An 18,331-nucleotide genomic window follows, 5' to 3' on the forward strand; every position below is an offset into this window, starting at 1 on the left:
GCGCTGACAACGGCAGATCCAGAGCGCATGCGCACGCTTGTCTACAGAGACTTGCAAAACGATTGTTGCGAGACAATAATTTCTACACAATTAAAAGTGTATATATTATTGTCTCCGTAAGATGTGTTTAAATACAATATATCCATGTTTTTATTATACTCACGACTATTACAATATCTTTGGACTTCATTTGTGCGCTTTTATTTTTAGGTGGAATATTTATTTTTTGTTATTTTCAATATTTGTCTAGAAAATAGTAAATGGTCTAGTCTTCTGCTGAAAGAAAAACTGCAAATGAAACAAGAAGACTACATAAAGTTTCTTTACCATAATATTTACAGAGAAATTAAGTTTGCATCATTTTATAGGTTTCATGCTTGTTTTTCATATTATACTTGTTTTCAGAGAAACAACGTGAATCCTAACACAATTTGCCTTGCAATTGTATTGCATCTGTAAATACGGTGTTCACAAAATGTATGTTTTGCACAACTGCCTCTTCCAATTTTGTTTAGGCTATTTTACTCTTTAGACGATATTTTTATTTTTGTATTTGGATGTGTACATAAAGCTTCAATTACAAGCCTGTTGTGTTTCACAACAATGTCTTAGAAATTGCAGTTATGTACAGTTTATCATTAGGTTTTTAGGTACATCAAACTGGGAATATGCTATATAAATAAGAAGGAAGCTATTTCTATTTACTCTTTGGTTATTGTGCAAAGTTAAAACCTATGTGAGAAAACATGTAATGTTGCCTAACAATTTTTGATGTAATGTAACTATTTAATTAAAAACATTTGAACTCTACAATATTTATTAAATTGTTGCTAATTTTCCACATCAACAACAAGCAATCAATTCACGATCAGGAAGTTGTGTTTTCTACTTGAGATGATAATAGCCATTTGATGTGTGCTTACTAAACAAGAGAACCGAGGTAGGTAGCCTACTTACAGGCTAACAGGAAGATATCAGAAAAATACCAAAGCTATAGTTTCTGCTAGCAAAGGATGTGGTCACAGACAAGCCTCTAAAAACAGAAGTACTACAGTCTGTCTGGGAGTATTTAAGACAACGTATCTCCCTAGTAAGCACAGGTAAGCACAAACACTTCATATTTAACTAAACAAAAAATGATTTACAGTACTGGAGATCACGTCAAAACCTCTTTTGAGGTAAGACACATTAATGATTTTGTGTTTGAGCAAAAACTTTCTTTCCTCAATTTACAGTTTCTGAGTTTTAATTAGGCTACAGTCATTTATGTAAATTTTTAAGGGGTTTTCAGTATATTCTTAGCAATGCACACGTGGGACAAAACTAATTCTTACCAATTTCATTCCTGTGACTGTAACAACCATATGATCCTGTAAAAAAAGACATTGTTTCGTGACAGATCTAGCCCACACACTCGATGAAAAGGGGAAGACCACGATTTGCTGACATGTGCTTCAGACAAAGTTACAAAAAACCTGGTTTAGCATTTCAGACCTCTCAGTGAGTAATGTTTGAACGCAATTCATGTCTTGGTAATTATAGCATTTGGCTATATTTCAAAAATATTGTAGGAAACCAGTGTGGCGCGATCATGTCATGTTTAACAGAATTTGTTCATGTGGTTTATTGCTGTAAGGAACAATTGTGACCAGAGTTAACAAACTCTCTGTGGACCTTTTTGCAACAAAAGAAGGCTACTACAGTCGTACTGTATGTAGGCAGTTTATTACTTGTATGTACACTTGTTTGTATGTGCCGAAAATGAGGATGTTTACCAATTTGTTACACATTCATTATTTCCCCTTCAGGGGTCTTGCAAAGAAATTTAACGGTCATATTTTTGCTAAACAAAGATTTACTTCATGTGCGCAGTTTGTGAAGAAATAGCCGTTTCACTCCAGGAGAAATGAAATTTTGAAATCATCAGAAAAGGTAAGTACAGGCTAATCTATCTGAATAATAATCTGAATTATCTTAAAAGCAATAAAATGAAAATAAGAACAGGTTGCATTAGAGCAGTGACACAAACTTTATTTTTTCTTAAAAAGATAAAGATTCAACCTGTGTTTGAAAACCCTTTCTAACAAATATTTATTAACTTTAAATTGACCATGAAACAACTCCAAGATACAAACAGTCAAAGCATTTGGCATTTATTGAATTGACAGGTTGATTTGATAAAACAAGGAGTTTTAAAATGGTTATAGATTTTTTTATTTTACTCAAGCCTAAATGGTTAGAACTTGAAAATCTCAAAATATTTGTTAAATTCAACAAGTACAAATGTTTGTAAGAGTACATAAATAAACAAAAATCCTGCCAAACATTCATGCAAGGGGCAAATGTGCATGAATTGATTCATCGTGATTAAAATTTTTCACTTTCTAAATGCACTTACCTTCTTTATCTTAAACAAATAAACATTCCTTAAGAAAAGTGTTTCTCTTATAGAACAATTGCCACGTTTAAATACTACAAAGAAAAGCAGATCACATTTACTGTGTGTGCAAAGTTTCTAGCAAGACCTATTTATAAAAACGCCTCCGTGTGAAACAGAATGTGTTAAAGTTCTTCACCTTCTAAACATTAGTGATGCTCTGCACATGCTAAAAGTGGTTGATCTCGTGGTTACTAAGGCCACTGGTTAAATTTAAAAACACACCCTCAAATCTCTGATATTCTGTGCCAGGTTTAGAGAAGTACTACCACACCTCTCTTCAACAAACCACATGTATTAAGTTATATCAACGGGTTGTGGCACAAACTTGCAGGATGAGTCACGTGGCAGAATTACTCCAAAAGTGTCTTGGAGCGATAAAAGCATGAAATTGAGCAAAGATGAATGAGTGGGCATTTTAAGAGATACAGTATTTAAGTTTCGGTTGTAAAAGTTCTCAAATTCACTAAGCTTTTCTTTGTTCCTCTCTCCTGCCAGTTTCACTATGAGTGCCAACTGCACATTCATTGTCGTGGATAATGTGACGATGGTCCTGGACTTTGTGATTTACGTGCCCGTCTTGGTGTTCGGACTGGTACTAAACATCACAGCCTTGCTTGTGTTCTGTGCTCTGCTCAGAAAATGGACGGAGTCCACCATTTACATGACCAACCTAGCTCTGATGGATCTGCTGCTGCTACTGCCGCTACCTTTCAAAATGCATGCAGCAATGAACATGTGGGATGGCAACAAAAAGTTATTCTGCTCCTTCTTAGAGAGTCTTTACTTTGTGGGTATGTACGGCAGCATCTATACAATTGCCTGCATAGCTGTGGACCGGTACATCGCCATAAAACACCCATTTCGGGCCAAGCAGTTGCGTTCGAAAAAAGTCGCCCTGATTGTCTGCGTTTTCATCTGGGTGTTTGTCATGGTGGCAACTTCACCCATCTACACCTTCCGTGATTTTAGCAAAGTTGATTTCCGCTGTTTCCACGGTTTCTCTAAGAAGGGTTGGACCGCTGGAGTTATTGTTTGCTTGGAGATTTTTGGTTTCTTGTTGCCTGCAACTGTACTGGTGGTATGTTCTTCTCAGAGCATCCGCACACTCAAGGCCACGGAGAGCAAAAACTCTAAAAGACAAGCAGGGGTTAGAATCATTTACAGCAGCCTAGCGGCCTTCCTGATACCCTTTACTCCTTGTCACGCGGCCATATTCCTGCAATACCTCGTCCGTAATGACTTCATTTCGGACTGCAGCCATCAAAAGAATATTGCCTTTTTTATACAGGTGTCAATGAGTCTTGCAAACGTGACCATCTGCTTGGATGCGCTTTGCTACTATTTTATTGCCAAGGAAGTCCGATCCACCACAGACACTGTTCTGAGCAGAGTGAGATCCATAAGCACCTCGGAAGTTTGACGAGTGAGGTTACCGAGACTTTCACAATGCGTGTTGACGGTAAATGGGACAACTGGAAAACTTTATGGACTTACATGACAACTATATGAATGACAACAAAGGTTATTTAGTCAGAACTGACCGTCATTTTGATGAATTATATAGTTTCACATGGCATACTGCCAACATGTGAGATATTTTTAGGTTTTGCAACTACCCAAGGCTTTCCATGCGTTGCATGTCAGGAACATGCATATCATTACTTTCGGACGGAAACCTCATATTTCCAAAATCACAACTTTTTAGAAAATGTAAAAATACTGTATTTTTTTAACAATGAAACACGGTGTAAAAATTGTACAAGCTCATTTAACAAACATGAAGGGTGACCAACAGCAGGCTTATGATTTATAAAAAATAACGAGCCTGATAGTTTATTTTTTCTCCCTTTATTTTTACATTTCTATGTGTATTATAAAATTACAAGAGAATTTCACTATGCTTTTATTTTGCAGCACTGTAGGAAAGAGGTTAAAAGTATAGGCTTTATACTGAACATCACATGCAGAAACAAGAAAACAAAGCTTGCTGTTTTAATCAAAATGTCTTTAAATGAGATACCAAATATAAGCATAGCAGATCGCATATTGATATGTAATTATTTCCTTCTCAATATTCAAAAATTAATAAAACCACCAGCCAGTCGATTGACTTTTTCTCAGACAAGCGGATGTAATTACACAGGTTTCCAGTCTGGTTGTGTGATGTTCGACATATACCCTAATAAGGGGACGCCCAGCAGACTGAGCCCGACAGCGCCAGCGTGCAAAATGATTGACAGGAGGGTTTCTGATTGGCTAAAACAGCACAAACCATTTAGGCCTATATCTTTTTATTTTGGCTTTCACATTCACAAAGACAGGTCTAATTTACCAGGACTCTTATTTCAGTCTGTTTATTGGAAGAAACTTTTTATTCAAAATAAAAATAATAATTAAAAAATTCTATTGACACAATGACTTAAGATTTCATCAGAATTATTCGTTCACATCAGAGAATTTATATTTGTCTTTGTCACAATTCACACTGTCAACACGAGAAACCTGAGGTGCCCTCACTCACACGCGATGATGGTCTGACAAACCAAACACGAAACCTTCACAATGACTCATAGACATTGATGCAACATTGAATTTTTTGCCACTTCCCTTATTTAAATATAAATTATACTGATGAATCTTGATCTTCACTCTGCATTCTAAATTGATTTAACAAAAGTTTAGAATAAAGAGGAAAAATAAATTTTCTGTTTACATGGAAGTCTGAAATGTAAATCGGATTCGCCTGTGTGTGCATGTGTGTGGGGGGATGGTGTGGCACTGATTTCCACACGTTGTGAGCACTCTGTGGGTACACTGCCATGTGCCACTGGTTTCACTTAGTCAAATGACGAGTTTCTTTACCTTTATATGATTCACTTTTGTTCTGTTTGTGTGATAAAGTATGTCTGACGAAAAAATACTTGCATGTCTATATGGCCACAATGTCACATTTGTACTGATACACGAATACCTACGTTATACCAAGGGCTGTATGAGAGGTATGGTCACTGCAAATTTAATAGAAATAAAACAAAGGTATTGAGTTACATTACAAAATGTTTTTTTAACCAAAAAAATTGAAATAATGTTTTAAAATCAAACACACGCGCACCCCCCCACACACACACACACACACAAATGTCTGGTTTACTATCTCCGTGGGGACAGTCCATAGATGTAATGTTTTTTATACCGTACAAACTTTATGAACTTTATTTACCTAAAGCTCATAGAAAACTTTCTGCATTTTAAAAAATATTGTTCTGTACGATTTATAAGCTTTTTTGCTTGTGACATTTGTTGGTGTGGTATGCGTTCGGGTTTAGGTCCCCACCGGGATATAAACACATGTACACACACAAACAATCCAAAATGTGAACTGCGTAAATAGATGCACCCCGACCACTTAAAGTACAGTTTACTTACATGTGACAACCAGAAAACACATTCTTGCAAACACATCTGGAACGCTGCCTTAAAAAAGCGAACCCGAATCACGATGAAGAAGTGGGCAACATTGAAAGTATCTATAATTAGCTATGATCTACTGAAAGTTTTGTGAAAACTATTAGTGCTTAAATTGTCCAAAGCTGAGTTACCCTGATGTAGCGCTGCTACAATTCACCTACTTTCTAAAAGTACGTACTCTTTTTCTGATGGAAAGTTCATGCATTTGAATGAGTAGCTAAACAGTTTGCATGCGCATCGGCATCTAATGCGTAACGGAAGTGACCGTTGACCAGACGCATAAAAAAAAAATTCTAATATACAATGTAATGTTTTAAAAATAAATCCAGGGAAACATCACAAATTTGCCGATTTACTGTAGCGCTGTAAATAAAGCAATGCTCAAGGACTTTTTCCGATAACAGACCATGCGGATGCTTTAAGAATACATATTTCAATTCTTATTTGGGACGCACCAATTCTAATTTTGAATTCTAAACACTTCACTTATTACTTCTAGGGAGCAGCATTACATTATATGGCACAAACGTTTTATTCCTTTTCTGACCAGCAGAGGTCACTAATATACTTCTGCACAGTGCACACCGAAAGCAAACATAGAAATGAGAGCATGTTTGCTCAAAGATACAAATAGAGAGGATAGTACTGATACAATTAGCGAAAAACAATTTACCAAAATTGAATTTGTTTGGATGTTTTGGATACGTTTATCGTTTATGTATATCAGTGTGTTACGTCGCGATTTTAACAATCTGCTTTCTTCCTATTTTTGCCAACAGGGGGCGCGAGAATGGCACGTGCTTGAAAGGAGCGTCAATGCAAAAGCTCATTCAGGGAAGAAATATAAACGATTCACTTTTTAAGACTAGTTGTTATAATCACACTATTTCAGCACAATTGAATTGCCCAATAGGACATAGGATAATGCCCTTTGTAAGGTTCCCATCAATGCGACACATCGCCAGTTGTGCACTTCATTGGGTGTTTCGGCCCTTTATCACAAGACACCCTCAGCCTAGGGAGGCCCATCGAAGGTTGATCTGACCTGGGTGTGTGTCGCATTGTTACAAGGTCATCTGGTAGAAGCAGTGCTTACTGCAGCTCAAATGCATCACAGTCGTTACCCTCCGGCCCTGAGAAACTAACTGGCAACCTTCTGGTCACGAGTCCGACTCTCTAACCATTATGCCACGACTACCCAAAGCATTAATGGGCGCTCAGTGCCCTCGGTCTCATATGGCATACCATTACAACACACCAAAATCAACGCAACTCTACGGATTGTGTATAGTTTCTCTCAGCCAATTGTGTAATGAACACGAACTGTAGAATCAGCAATTAAAGCGTTTTAAAGTAAAGTTTTGCAGTCAAATAATGTTTAAAAGCTATGTTTCATTTTTCTTGTTTTTTCTTTTATTCAAAGATAGTGGTGTTTATTTTAAAATGTATAAAAAAATATGAATACGCACAACATTTACAATGTATAACAAGGAAATAATTGTCATGTTTGTTTATTTATGCATTGTAATCATACTTGGATATAAAGTGTGATACAAATATAAATGCTCAGGTGCAGTTTACAGAAATCCAATAATAATTAGATTTTAATGTGGTGATATAATTTGATACAAATATATTCTGAAATACATCATTTTGACCTCAAGATGGAGCAATGACATCAGAACCTGGACGTGAGGTAGTTGAAATGACAAAATCCTGCAATGTGACCTACTTCTTCATCTAATCTATAATCTCATATAAATAATATTTTTGCTATAATAATCATATGACGTTTCTATGGATTCATACAGATGAAATTAATTTAAGGGAATTAAATTATTTATGTATGTCAATCCTGTTTTTTTTTCCTGTTGTTTATTAATAACACCTGAAACGCAGACTTGAAAATAAACACCAAAATTGTACATATTCACTTTATAAATAATCTGATTGTCAGCTTGGTTATAAGTGAGCCTAACCATCTTGTGCAATTTATTGTGCATGTCATCCTGTTTGTCATAATCATAACCTTTCCACCTCCACACTCATATACACACACCACTGTAACAACCACTGTGACCGACTTTTGCATTTTAGCTTTCTCCAGGTCTGTACAAAGTTTTAAACTCAGTCATGACGGCGTTACAAATTTCCCCAAGCGTGCAACAGATCGTGCAGGATTTCTAATTGCTTTGTGTGCGATTATGTTGACTAGATTATCCTCTAGACCTATCACTGTTGGAAACACACGCAGTCGTGTTGAGTCTGAGGTTTAAATAGACTTTGTTTCAGATATACTGAAAGACTACATTTAAGCTTGTATATGAATGGTGTTACAACATGTGAATCATGAGTTTTGTTTACAAAATGCAAACAATTCTGTGCTCTGTTAAGACCTCATTGTGACGGGTTGAAGCTGACCTCATACGTCAAAATTGTCTTGTTTTTTTATTTTTTGCATGTAAATGCAATTCACATACTAAGACCTCCCCCTGTTTCCTGTTACTAGCAAGTGGAACCTGTTGCCACACATGAAAAAAAAAGCACAGAAGCTTTGTACATTTCTGCTCTGCACTACGTCTCCTTTTGTCTCTTTTTAAAAATGCAACAGAACAATTCAAACTGCAGCATCTCTCACTTCAGGTACCCGCTTTTTACTTCCACCTACAGTTTGATACTGCTGTTCGGCCTTCCTCTAAACTCAGTGTCTCTTTGGATACTGGTTCGTCACAATGGCTTGAGGAAATCTGTTCCTGTGATCTACATGGCCAACCTGGCGCTCTCAGATCTCCTTTTCATTCTTTCCCTGCCCTTTCGGATTATCTATTTTGCCAATGGCAACTGGATTCTGGGAAACACGCTGTGCATGATTCCAGGGACGCTCTTTGCGGTCAACATGTACTCCAGCTCTCTGTTCATCACCCTCATCAGTGTGGACCGGATGCTGGCCGTGGTGTACCCGCTGAGATCTCGACTTCTCCGGACAGCACCCGTGGCCTGGGGTCTGTGTGCCACTGTGTGGGTGCTCATTTCTGGATTATCAGTACCAACTGCAATGAATCATCAGGAAAATAATGATACGGAGTGCAATGTGATGCGTTGTTTTGAGAAATACACACCAAAGGAGTGGTTGCATGGTTTCTACATCCTGTGCTGTGTCACTTTTTTGGGCATTCTGGTTCCGTTTGGCATCATTTTGGGCTGTACGGTCGCTGTGGTACGGCAGCTCAGCAGTTACAGCATGAAAACCTCCTCAAGTAACACTGACATGAGCAAAAACAAGATAGTGAAGCTTTTTCTCTCCAACCTGCTCATTTATACGATCTGCTTCATTCCCTTTCACATAGCTTTCATCCTCTTTGGCCTAAACAAACTTGAGTTAATTCACGGAGGTGACATTTACTTCCATATACAAACTGTCACAATGTGTATGGCCAGCACAAACAGCTGTCTGGATCCGCTGATCTACTATTTTAGCACAAAGAAGCTTCAAAGTAGAGGTAGGTGTGATTCGTCAACCAAAACCGGCGGCATCGGCCTGGTCCAGAGCACAAGTCTGATCCAACAGTGAAAGAAAGAAGAGCACATGCACCAAACGACAGACAGATGTTACATACATGAGCACTTTGTGGGAAATTAAATATGCAAAATGCAGGTCTGTTGAATCTCAAGTGCATTTAAGTTCAAACACTCTTCAAATCTGATGATTTCTGATGTCTTAAGTTTGAACAAAGAAAAAGGGAAGAAAACAGCACGTGTTAAGCTAAAGTGGTTCTCTTCCAGATATCAATGCGTGTTTATATTTATTGTCCTCCATCTCACCACATGTGAATCCGTTTTTCTGTGAAACAAGAATGTACTCTGCAAATCTCTTAATGTTCGTTGTAACAAATGTTGCAAATCATCAAAAAGCATTAAAATTAATAGGAAGCAACGCAAATTTTTTCTGTCAAATTGTATAAATTAACTTTGTTGGCGATAAACACAAAATGTTGTCATTTGGAAGTAGCTTGTATAAATGCATCTATTAAATGAAAAAATGCTCATGTAAATAAGGCTTATTGAATGTAAATATGTCCTACTTGAACCCTTTTATCTCCGGTCATCATAAACATGGTCCCATTTACCCTAGTCATAAAAAATGTTTTTCTTAAATTCGTATCAGCCATTATTTCTGTAAAAAATAAACTTTCATAAGGTTGTTTCTTTAAGGAAAAGGATTTCTCTGTTCTACGTGACTTTTATTGAGATGTCTGAAAAGAAAGTGTTAAGCTGTGTGAAAAACACGTTGCTCGAAGAAACAAATTGCACAGCAAGGCTTTCGAAAGGAAATGAAAATTTTAGTTTTGAGTCAAGGTAATGAGACCGTCGTTTCTCATGACGACTGAGCCGGTGTTGTGGTAAAGAGGGTTTGGGTGTGCCCCTCCTCACATTTATAGTTCAGCGAGACGATAATAATAACACTACAAGTTGATTCGAGATTTAACAATTTATTGATGGATTTTACAAGCAAATGTTACTTACAAAGCTTGTGCAGCAGATTATAGTGCATTAAATCAAATATTTCACAGCAAACATCTCATGACTCCAGACAAAAACATTTCTTGCTACACAGGTACATGGAAGAGGAACAAAATACACATGAATGGAACAATTAGACAAAAACACAAGCAGATCTGACATCCATTTCTGCTTAAGGGTGGGGAACGCACCAAGGAATAAAAACAGTAATATAGATGATTACAAATCAGGTCTAAGAATGCTTCTGACACTATAAAGCATTTTAATTCTCATAAAATGTGGGCTTGACTAATCCAAATAATCAAACAGTCCTTTCTGAAGAGTACAGACACACGGCCTTCAGAAAACCAAACATGCTCTTATTTTCTACAAACTTTATTCACATGTATAAAGAGTGACACACAAGAAATGAAAAACGATGTACTACTCACACATTACTACAGAGGTTAAGTCTGGAAATCCAAGATAAGAAACCGTATATTGCTTATATCACGTCCAGAAAACACATATATGACTTATGAAACAACAAGTTTACAGTCATAGATTTCTGAAATTTGAGGTATACATCTTTTGGCATCGAAGACAATTTTCTAAATCTGGATTTCTTACCTAACACAGGTGGACAAACAGGTGGACAGTGATAGCCATCAGTGTACATAAACTGAGGCTTTATAGCACTCAAACAAAACATGGATGTCAGACTAAAGGAATCTAATATGACTTCACAGTTATTTTTGAGTACACACCCTCCCAATGCTCAGTGAAGAAAAAGAAATACGTATAAATAACCTGAGAGAAAAATAAAACCCCCACAGACACCTACGTCCGAATATGCAAATGAAAACCAAAACCTCAAAAATTCTTTGGACAGAGACGGAAAACGACAAAAAATTATGTGAAAAACATTACATCTTTTCCCTAGAAAAACTAACTGACAAATACACAAAGTCGCATCATTAACATTATGTACAGGTTTATCATGCTGATAAAGTGCTGTAAAGCTGGACAGGTGGGACGGGTCGGGTCTCGTCTCATTTGGGTTTTGCTCAGATTGGGGGATTAAAGCAGGAATCGGTCGCAAATGACAGTCTCCACGACAAACGTGTTTTCGAAGTGCCGAATGGTGTGGCAGTTTCTTGTTTCTCTTTTATCAATACCTGAGGAAAAAACAGAAAAGATTCAGGTTAAACAAGATGTCTCCATCAAATTTAATGTTGATTTAACCGCTATGTGAATGTCTACTTCTGGAAGCTGATCTATAATGTCTCGTCATTCAAGAGGTGGACCTCTGAAGCCAGTCTATCGGGAACAAACAGGGAGACGCAACTCCAAATGTTGCGAGTCACCACATCGCTTCTATTTCCTGTGGCATCCCAGACACCATCTGCGCTTTGATGAGTATGTGAAGTCTTCAGGAAGCCAAACTACAGTACCCACACTGCAACACTACCCACACCTCAGCCTCCGCATCACACGAGAGATGCCCCTGTGATCCAACGGACGACTCCCACAATACATCACTGCCTGACGTGCATCACATCCCCCTCACTGGAGAAGTTCTGTGTACGATCTTGAGTCACGGTTACTCACCCGCACATTTATTAGAACCGAGATAAGTGCAAGTATGCCACACACGCAAATGCAAGACTTCTAGTATCCTACCACATGCCCATAAAGACTTTTACACAATATTTCCTATTTGATTTGCATAGCCTAAAAAAAAAAAAAAAAAAAAAAAAAAAAAAGAGGAAGAGGGTTTTGCATTGCCAAGGTGAAGCAGAAATTAACACCCTAGATTTTGCAAGATAACTGGCCAGATAGAAGCCGAAAAACAGGAACTAAATGAGGGGTTAACAACAGCCAGCCAACCATCTCTCCCTGTGTGTGTGTGCACACGAGTATCTGTGTGCTGGTCTCTCTAACTAACAGAATGAAAAAGATGAAGGTCAAGAAAAAAAAAAATGCAGGAGAAAGCAGCTCAGAAACAAAAGAGCGAGTAAGAGCAACTCACGTCTCCCGCCGGTCCTGCGTCTCAGTCTGTAGGTTTCTTTGCCATAACAGAGCCTGTGGATAAAGGGTCCCAGCTGACGCATATTCCTAACACGTCCAGACACAACCATCTCCTCCTGAACCATGTAGGTTTGGGGCAAGTACATTCCTCGCTACAAAAAGCAAAAAAAAAAAAAAAAAGAAACAGTTACATTCGGCTTCATCACCAATAACACAGGTATTTAAAACTCATGGATTAAAACCGGCTGTGCATCCAACGTGTGACTCAATGAGACCTTTTGTTCATGAAAACCATAAGATGAGTTACCTTGACATTGACAAGCAACTCCCACAGGTTCCTGGGGGGCATGACGATCGTCGTGTTGAGCTCAATAACATAGCACTTATCCAACGCGATGTCGTGGTAAGCTGTGAGTCCCTGTGTTAATGAGAAATCACACCTTTGTCAGGAGCCACTCCGGAAACGTTTTGCCCACCTGTGAACTAAGGTGGGCAGATGTTGTGGGCGTTTGCTTCCTGGATCAGTCAAAAACTCAACTTGAGATTTAAAAGCACCCTAGTCTAGACTTCCTGTCTAATGCAGAACACAAAAAATATTTTGATGAACATTATGTCTCCCTCACGGTCTTCCTTTGGCCACAAAAACACAAAGATGTTTCTCAAAATATCTTGCGTTCCACAGAAGAGCCATGCACAGGTGTATACAAATGAAGAGAGAATGTGTAACAGTCTCTAAAATATTCAGACAACATGGCCCAGTTTAAGATCTAGTCTTTAGAGAATTAAATACATTCTTTAGTTGGCTGATATTCTTAAGAACTGTCTGCCAATAATCTGGCGTTCTCAGAAACATTCGCATGTTCTCTTGTGCCTTGCACTTTTGCGCTGAATATTACACAATGTCTGCAACGAACAAAAGCTTTCCTTAGAAATGTTCACGGTCCATCTGGGGGAGCTGTGATGACTAACACCATCTTTTGTACAGCCAGGGAACTAGAAGAAACTGTGCCACGACTAAATGATTGGAACTTTTCTTTGGAGCAGTTCAGGGACAGATTCTCACCCTGTGAAAGTCGTGGATGATGTCTGCTGGGTCACTGCTGCCGAAATCAGGTACAGGCACGCTGATGTGTTCATAGTTATCGTCCAGGTAGATACCGACGTTCTCCTCCACCTCCTGTCGTCCGAGCAAAGGGGCGTACACGGGGTCCTCGTACATCACCCGGCAGTGGAACAAACTGTCCTCTGGGATCTGTTGAGGGGAAGCGGAGAGCTTTATATGACATTGAAAGAGAAGGATAAAGGTGTATGGCGTAAAATATACCGCAAGATGTTACACCTACCGTGGTATCATTAAAAAGCTAATTTATGAATAATTCATGTTTCACTGATCTAATAAAACAAATGTTTTACCTGAGGGTTGTAGTAGTATCGGTAGAGGCAAACAGACGCCATTATTAAACCCGACATGAAGATCACCAAGCCGAGGACGATGCACCAAAGGCCACTCATGGGAGACTTCTTGGAATTTACAGGTAGAACCAACTCATCCTGTTAGAGAAAAACATCCGAATTAGTTTTTATAGATTAACGGTAATGCACGAGGATGAAACTATAATTATTTTTTCTTTTTCTAAAACAGCCTAGTTATTTATGGGAATCTTTTGCACTATTTGGCACATGCCTGCAGGGATTTGCTCCCATTCTGACACAATAGCATCATTGAGGTCAGACACTTATCTTGGGAGAAGGGTCATGCTAGTACAGTAAAAAAGGTCATTTTTCTACTGTAAAGAGATTACACGATCGGTTAGCATTAGGTGCACGTATTTAGTATTAGCAAATGTACGCAGACACACACCCTTAACACTAGGATTGGGAATCGTTTGAATTTGATTGATTCCAATACCGATTGTGCTTATCGATCTTGATTACCAGTTTCAATTCCACAGTTGAAGTCAAATATTTAGATATGAACCTGTATGGTCATTTAGCCTGCTTATAACCTGGTTTATTGAGCACCGTTTTGTGTTTATATACACATAGAATCATGTTTTTACAGATTTAACACGATTTGTATTACCATAGTTGAACTTCATCATGGTTAAATGCTTGCAACTACGATGAAACTATGGTTAATTTGTTGTTCGTGTTCTTTTTAATGCAAATACTATAGATAAACTATGCTTACTATAGTCAAATGATTGTTAATTTTCATAAGTGAAAATAAGCACTCAGGAATTGATGAGATGATTTTAAGTATCCGATTACTTTGGAGTAATTTTTCGATTCCCAACCCTACTTAACGCTATAAATTTAGGCATTTGGCAGATGCTTTTATCCAAAGCGACTTACATTGCTTTATTCTATACATTTTGCATAGGTTTTTGCAATCCCCTGGGATCGAACCCACAGCCTTGCGATGTTAACGCAATGCTCTTACCACTGAGCTACAGGAAAGCTATGAACAAAATATTGCGGTTTAAATGACTGAAAAGCCTCTATATTCACAAATCAATACTTTCAGCAGTGGACTCTGCCTTGAAATTAGTCACGGCAGCATCTCAAGACGTCAGGTGGCGTGAGCAATCTATCCGCCTCCAGTCTCTCTGCGACGCTGGTGCTGAGGACACCAGCTCGGATCAACCCACGCAGGCTCTGGATCATCTTGAATCAAACGGAGTACTGACAGAGCTACTATCTCCGCCTGGCAGAGTGATATTTTTGGCACGTACTGTACTTCCACGCTCCATATTTGTACAGGAGTTCCTTTCTACGTAGGAAAGACACACGGTAGCAGCGGGTAGGAGACGGTGTGTGGGTACCAGGCTGAAAATAACAGCACTAGTATCCGATGAGACGGATCGACGTCATTTTCACTCTAGCACAATCTTTTGCGGGGGACGACAATGAGAACAGCCACGAAGGGACAACCTGACACACTAAAGAAGGGAACATTCTGTGTTACATACAAAGAGACCCAGGGAAGCTTTTTTGACAAATAAATTATGCATTTACATGTTCCTCGGACAACTGTATCTTGAGATTAGATGAGATGCTTCTAAACAACCTGTATTAACTTGACCACACTAAAGCATTCTCAAAAATGAAAAAAAATTAACAGTATAATCTGCTTTTAGTCTATTTTTGGGGCGGATTACATCACGCAGCACAAAGACGGTTGTGAGGCATTCATTTTGTAAAAACAAAAATCCTTTTCAGCCCGTCTGGAGGGATCAGGTGCATGTGGAGCACGTAAAACAAAAGGCTGCACGCATCTGAACCACTTCAGCTCAAGTCAAAAAGTAAAATGGTAAAAAGGGTTTTCCAGTTGAACTAAAGTTCAGATGACAAACATATGTGATCCAAGTTGATCTGTTCAGCCCTAATCTGCACTGGATGCTACACAGTGACACTGAGGGATGATGTAATCTTAATACTGGCTCTCATCCATCAACTGTAATCCTGTGCAGAACTGCAATGTCTCATATTCGGAGTTCAAAGTGTATAGTAATATATACACAAAATGTTTAATAAAACAAACACAAATTAAATGATAAAGTAATATAACAAAATATATTAAAAAAAATAATCATAATATACTATACACCATAATAATAATAACAACAATGATACATAATTATTGCTGCTTTTATTGAAAATTGTTGTTTTAATTATGTTAATTTAGCATTTATATTCCATTACACTTTGCTGGGAACACTGTTCTCATGTTTTCGTCTAATTTACTCATTGCAGCACTTGGTTTCATTGGACAATAAACAAAATCCTGTTAAATAAAATGCATTTGTGTGTCCCAAGCAAAATAAGCAAGAGTACATATACATAAATGGAGAAGTCGCGTGCATTTGTTGGTTTTGTCTTTCTGGTCAAAACAAAGGATGGTTTAACAGCAGACAACAAAACAAAGCCCCTAATGCGTATTGAAATGAAAAGTTACTCACGTGAGAGTAAGGCATGTGAATTTCCTCTTTCTCTCCGTCCTTCTCCTTTTCAGGCTTCTCTGCCGAAACTTGTTGAAAGGATATCTTCACCATTTTGACGTTTCCTTCCTAGTTTTCTAGCGTTGGGCCGTCCAGCAGTGACTGTTTCACCACCAAGGACTGATCTCGCTCGAGCTGTGAATGAAACGCTCGGCAGAGGGCGAACTTAAGGAGGATTCCCTCGCTTCCGGTACGCTTCAAAATCGGAGTCAACCAATCGCCGCCCGTCGTCTAAAATTAGTATCCTTCATTATTCCGACAGTAGGAAAAAATTGGTTTAGTCAACTAAATTGCTTCAAACTGGATGATCAACGTTGATCTTTTTCAATCGTATTTCTTTAGGAAGAATTGGAAATATAATTTGTCCATGTCCTCAATGAAAATTGAATTGCATAATAATAAGTAAAGATACATGTGAAATAAAGATATAATGAAATAAAATTGTTTAGGTCACATACGTACAGTAGCCTAAATTACGACGGAGGTTGCATATTCCGTACAGAAAAAAAATATTTAAAACAGTTTGTGGAACAGATGCTAAATTATGTTAAAAAGAACTACAAAAACGGTTTTAAATTGAAAGGTTTGAACTGTGTTATATGTGCAATTCTAATGTACTCGTTTAATTACATCATTACATTGTATTAATGAAACCTTGAATGATTTACCAAAGAGATCACTGGGGCTTACAATTCATTTGAACTTGACCGTATGTACAAATATCATTAAAAGTTGTTTCTTATAGCTCGACAGGTATGATACAGCATCAGAAACGCCAAGGTAGAATCGGGAAACGTCATATGTGTCTCAGCAAATGCTCTGTCGATTTGGATAAAGAAGTCTGTGAAAAAGAGATTCAAGTGCTGTTGACCTCAATGCTAATAGTAATGCTGAAAGATTACTTATCGGTGGTTTATAAACGTATTATATAACATTTGTATATTTATAGATGTTCCAACGCTGATCCAAGACTTTTCACCAGCAATCCATCCCCATCTTTCCCTGGCTGCGTCAGGGACTTTTACTATGTAACTTTCCACAAATGGATATTCCTTCCGTTTCTATTTAAACCGTTTTGGGTAATCTACGACGCGTTGTGATTTGCATCAGAAAGCCGGAAGCTAATACATGTATTGGCACGGCTTGCTGCTTTTTATGGCTTTGATGCAGGTTTTATTCTACAAATTATCGTCTATAAACTGTTTTAAAGCAAATTAATAAATTTAAGAAAAGTGAAAGTCAAATTGTACAAAGCGGAACCACAGGATTAGAAGTTTCGTGTGCTGTGGCCTCTTAAAATAAAGAGTAGAGTTATTTTTTTTATTAAACAGACTTTCAATTCAATTCAAGTTTATTTATATAGCGCTTTTCACAATGTGTATTGTTTCAAAGCAGCTTAACAGGGGCAAACAGGAAAAACAGAAAAGTTAAAACACAGCACAGTGCTTATACAACGAGTTAGATCATTCTAATAAATAATATCTAATTTCTAATTAAATAAATGAATGAATGCAGACGATGGTAAAAAGGACGAGAAATCCATCCAGACCTTGTATACGGACAAGAAGTCTGTGAACTGGAATCCAATAGAGGGCGAATGTTATGGTTGAAGTATAACTGTTGGTTCAGTAAACCTGATTCGCAGTTACAAAAAAGGGAAGATTGAGATATAATGAGTCCGTGGGCAGGCCTACCCAATACTGAAGACTCAAATGACGACTTTGTCCACGTCAGCTCTTTATTTATTTATTTTCTTAGTTTCAACTGATGGCCCATAGAGAGAGCTGCAGTCAATAACAGTATTCACAATAATAGGCCTAATGACTCTCTTTTATTAACTCTTAAATATTTTAACTCTTTGCTTTGCGATAATACAATACGTATGTCTTAA

The 18,331-nt window shown here is 37.8% G+C and overlaps 3 protein-coding genes across 10 annotated transcripts; 2 read left to right on the plus strand and 1 right to left on the minus strand.

Moving 5' to 3' along the window:
- Positions 1-929: 929 nt before the first annotated feature.
- Positions 930-5,458, plus strand: LOC130417632 (G-protein coupled receptor 55). 8 transcript variants are annotated; one of them, XM_056743316.1, is made up of 4 exons: positions 930-1,500; positions 1,637-1,732; positions 1,873-1,932; positions 2,936-5,458. In XM_056743316.1, the coding sequence occupies exon 4, from the start codon at positions 2,943-2,945 to the stop codon at positions 3,858-3,860; it is 918 nt and encodes a 305-aa protein (XP_056599294.1). In that variant the 5' UTR covers positions 930-1,500; positions 1,637-1,732; positions 1,873-1,932; positions 2,936-2,942; the 3' UTR covers positions 3,861-5,458. The 8 variants fall into 8 exon arrangements, with proteins under 8 accessions (XP_056599294.1, XP_056599293.1, XP_056599292.1 ...); XM_056743315.1 differs by having other exon boundaries at positions 1,637-1,710; positions 1,809-1,932; XM_056743314.1 differs by having other exon boundaries at positions 1,637-1,710.
- A 2,992-nt stretch (positions 5,459-8,450) lies between these two features.
- Positions 8,451-10,119, plus strand: lpar5a (lysophosphatidic acid receptor 5a). Its single transcript, XM_056743310.1, has one exon. It carries the CDS (start codon positions 8,511-8,513, stop codon positions 9,477-9,479), a length of 969 nt encoding a protein of 322 aa, XP_056599288.1. The 5' UTR covers positions 8,451-8,510; the 3' UTR covers positions 9,480-10,119.
- A 259-nt stretch (positions 10,120-10,378) lies between these two features.
- Positions 10,379-16,668, minus strand: itm2cb (integral membrane protein 2Cb). The gene is made up of 6 exons (XM_056743321.1): positions 16,402-16,668; positions 13,853-13,990; positions 13,503-13,691; positions 12,747-12,857; positions 12,441-12,591; positions 10,379-11,586 (listed from the first exon to the last, which is right to left on the minus strand). The coding sequence occupies exons 1-6, from the start codon at positions 16,492-16,494 to the stop codon at positions 11,489-11,491; spliced, it is 780 nt and encodes a 259-aa protein (XP_056599299.1). The 5' UTR covers positions 16,495-16,668; the 3' UTR covers positions 10,379-11,488.
- Positions 16,669-18,331: the final 1,663 nt, after the last annotated feature.

Source organism: Triplophysa dalaica, chromosome 3 (genome assembly GCF_015846415.1).
Source record: "Triplophysa dalaica isolate WHDGS20190420 chromosome 3, ASM1584641v1, whole genome shotgun sequence".
NCBI lineage: Eukaryota > Metazoa > Chordata > Actinopteri > Cypriniformes > Nemacheilidae > Triplophysa > Triplophysa dalaica.

Excerpts from the sequence above, each read along its gene's own strand:
- LOC130417632 (XM_056743316.1), top strand. The coding sequence starts at position 2,943 with ATGAGTGCCAACTGCACATTCATTGTCGTGGATAATGTGACGATGGTC.
- lpar5a (XM_056743310.1), top strand. The coding sequence starts at position 8,511 with ATGCAACAGAACAATTCAAACTGCAGCATCTCTCACTTCAGGTACCCG.
- itm2cb (XM_056743321.1), bottom strand. The coding sequence starts at position 16,494 with ATGGTGAAGATATCCTTTCAACAAGTTTCGGCAGAGAAGCCTGAAAAG. Across the intron at positions 13,692-13,852 it reads GATACTACTACAACCCTCAG|ATCCCAGAGGACAGTTTGTT; the intron begins GTAAAACATTTG and ends TCCCCTCAACAG. Across the intron at positions 11,587-12,440 it reads ACGCAGGACCGGCGGGAGAC|GTATTGATAAAAGAGAAACA; the intron begins GTGAGTTGCTCT and ends TTTTTTCCTCAG.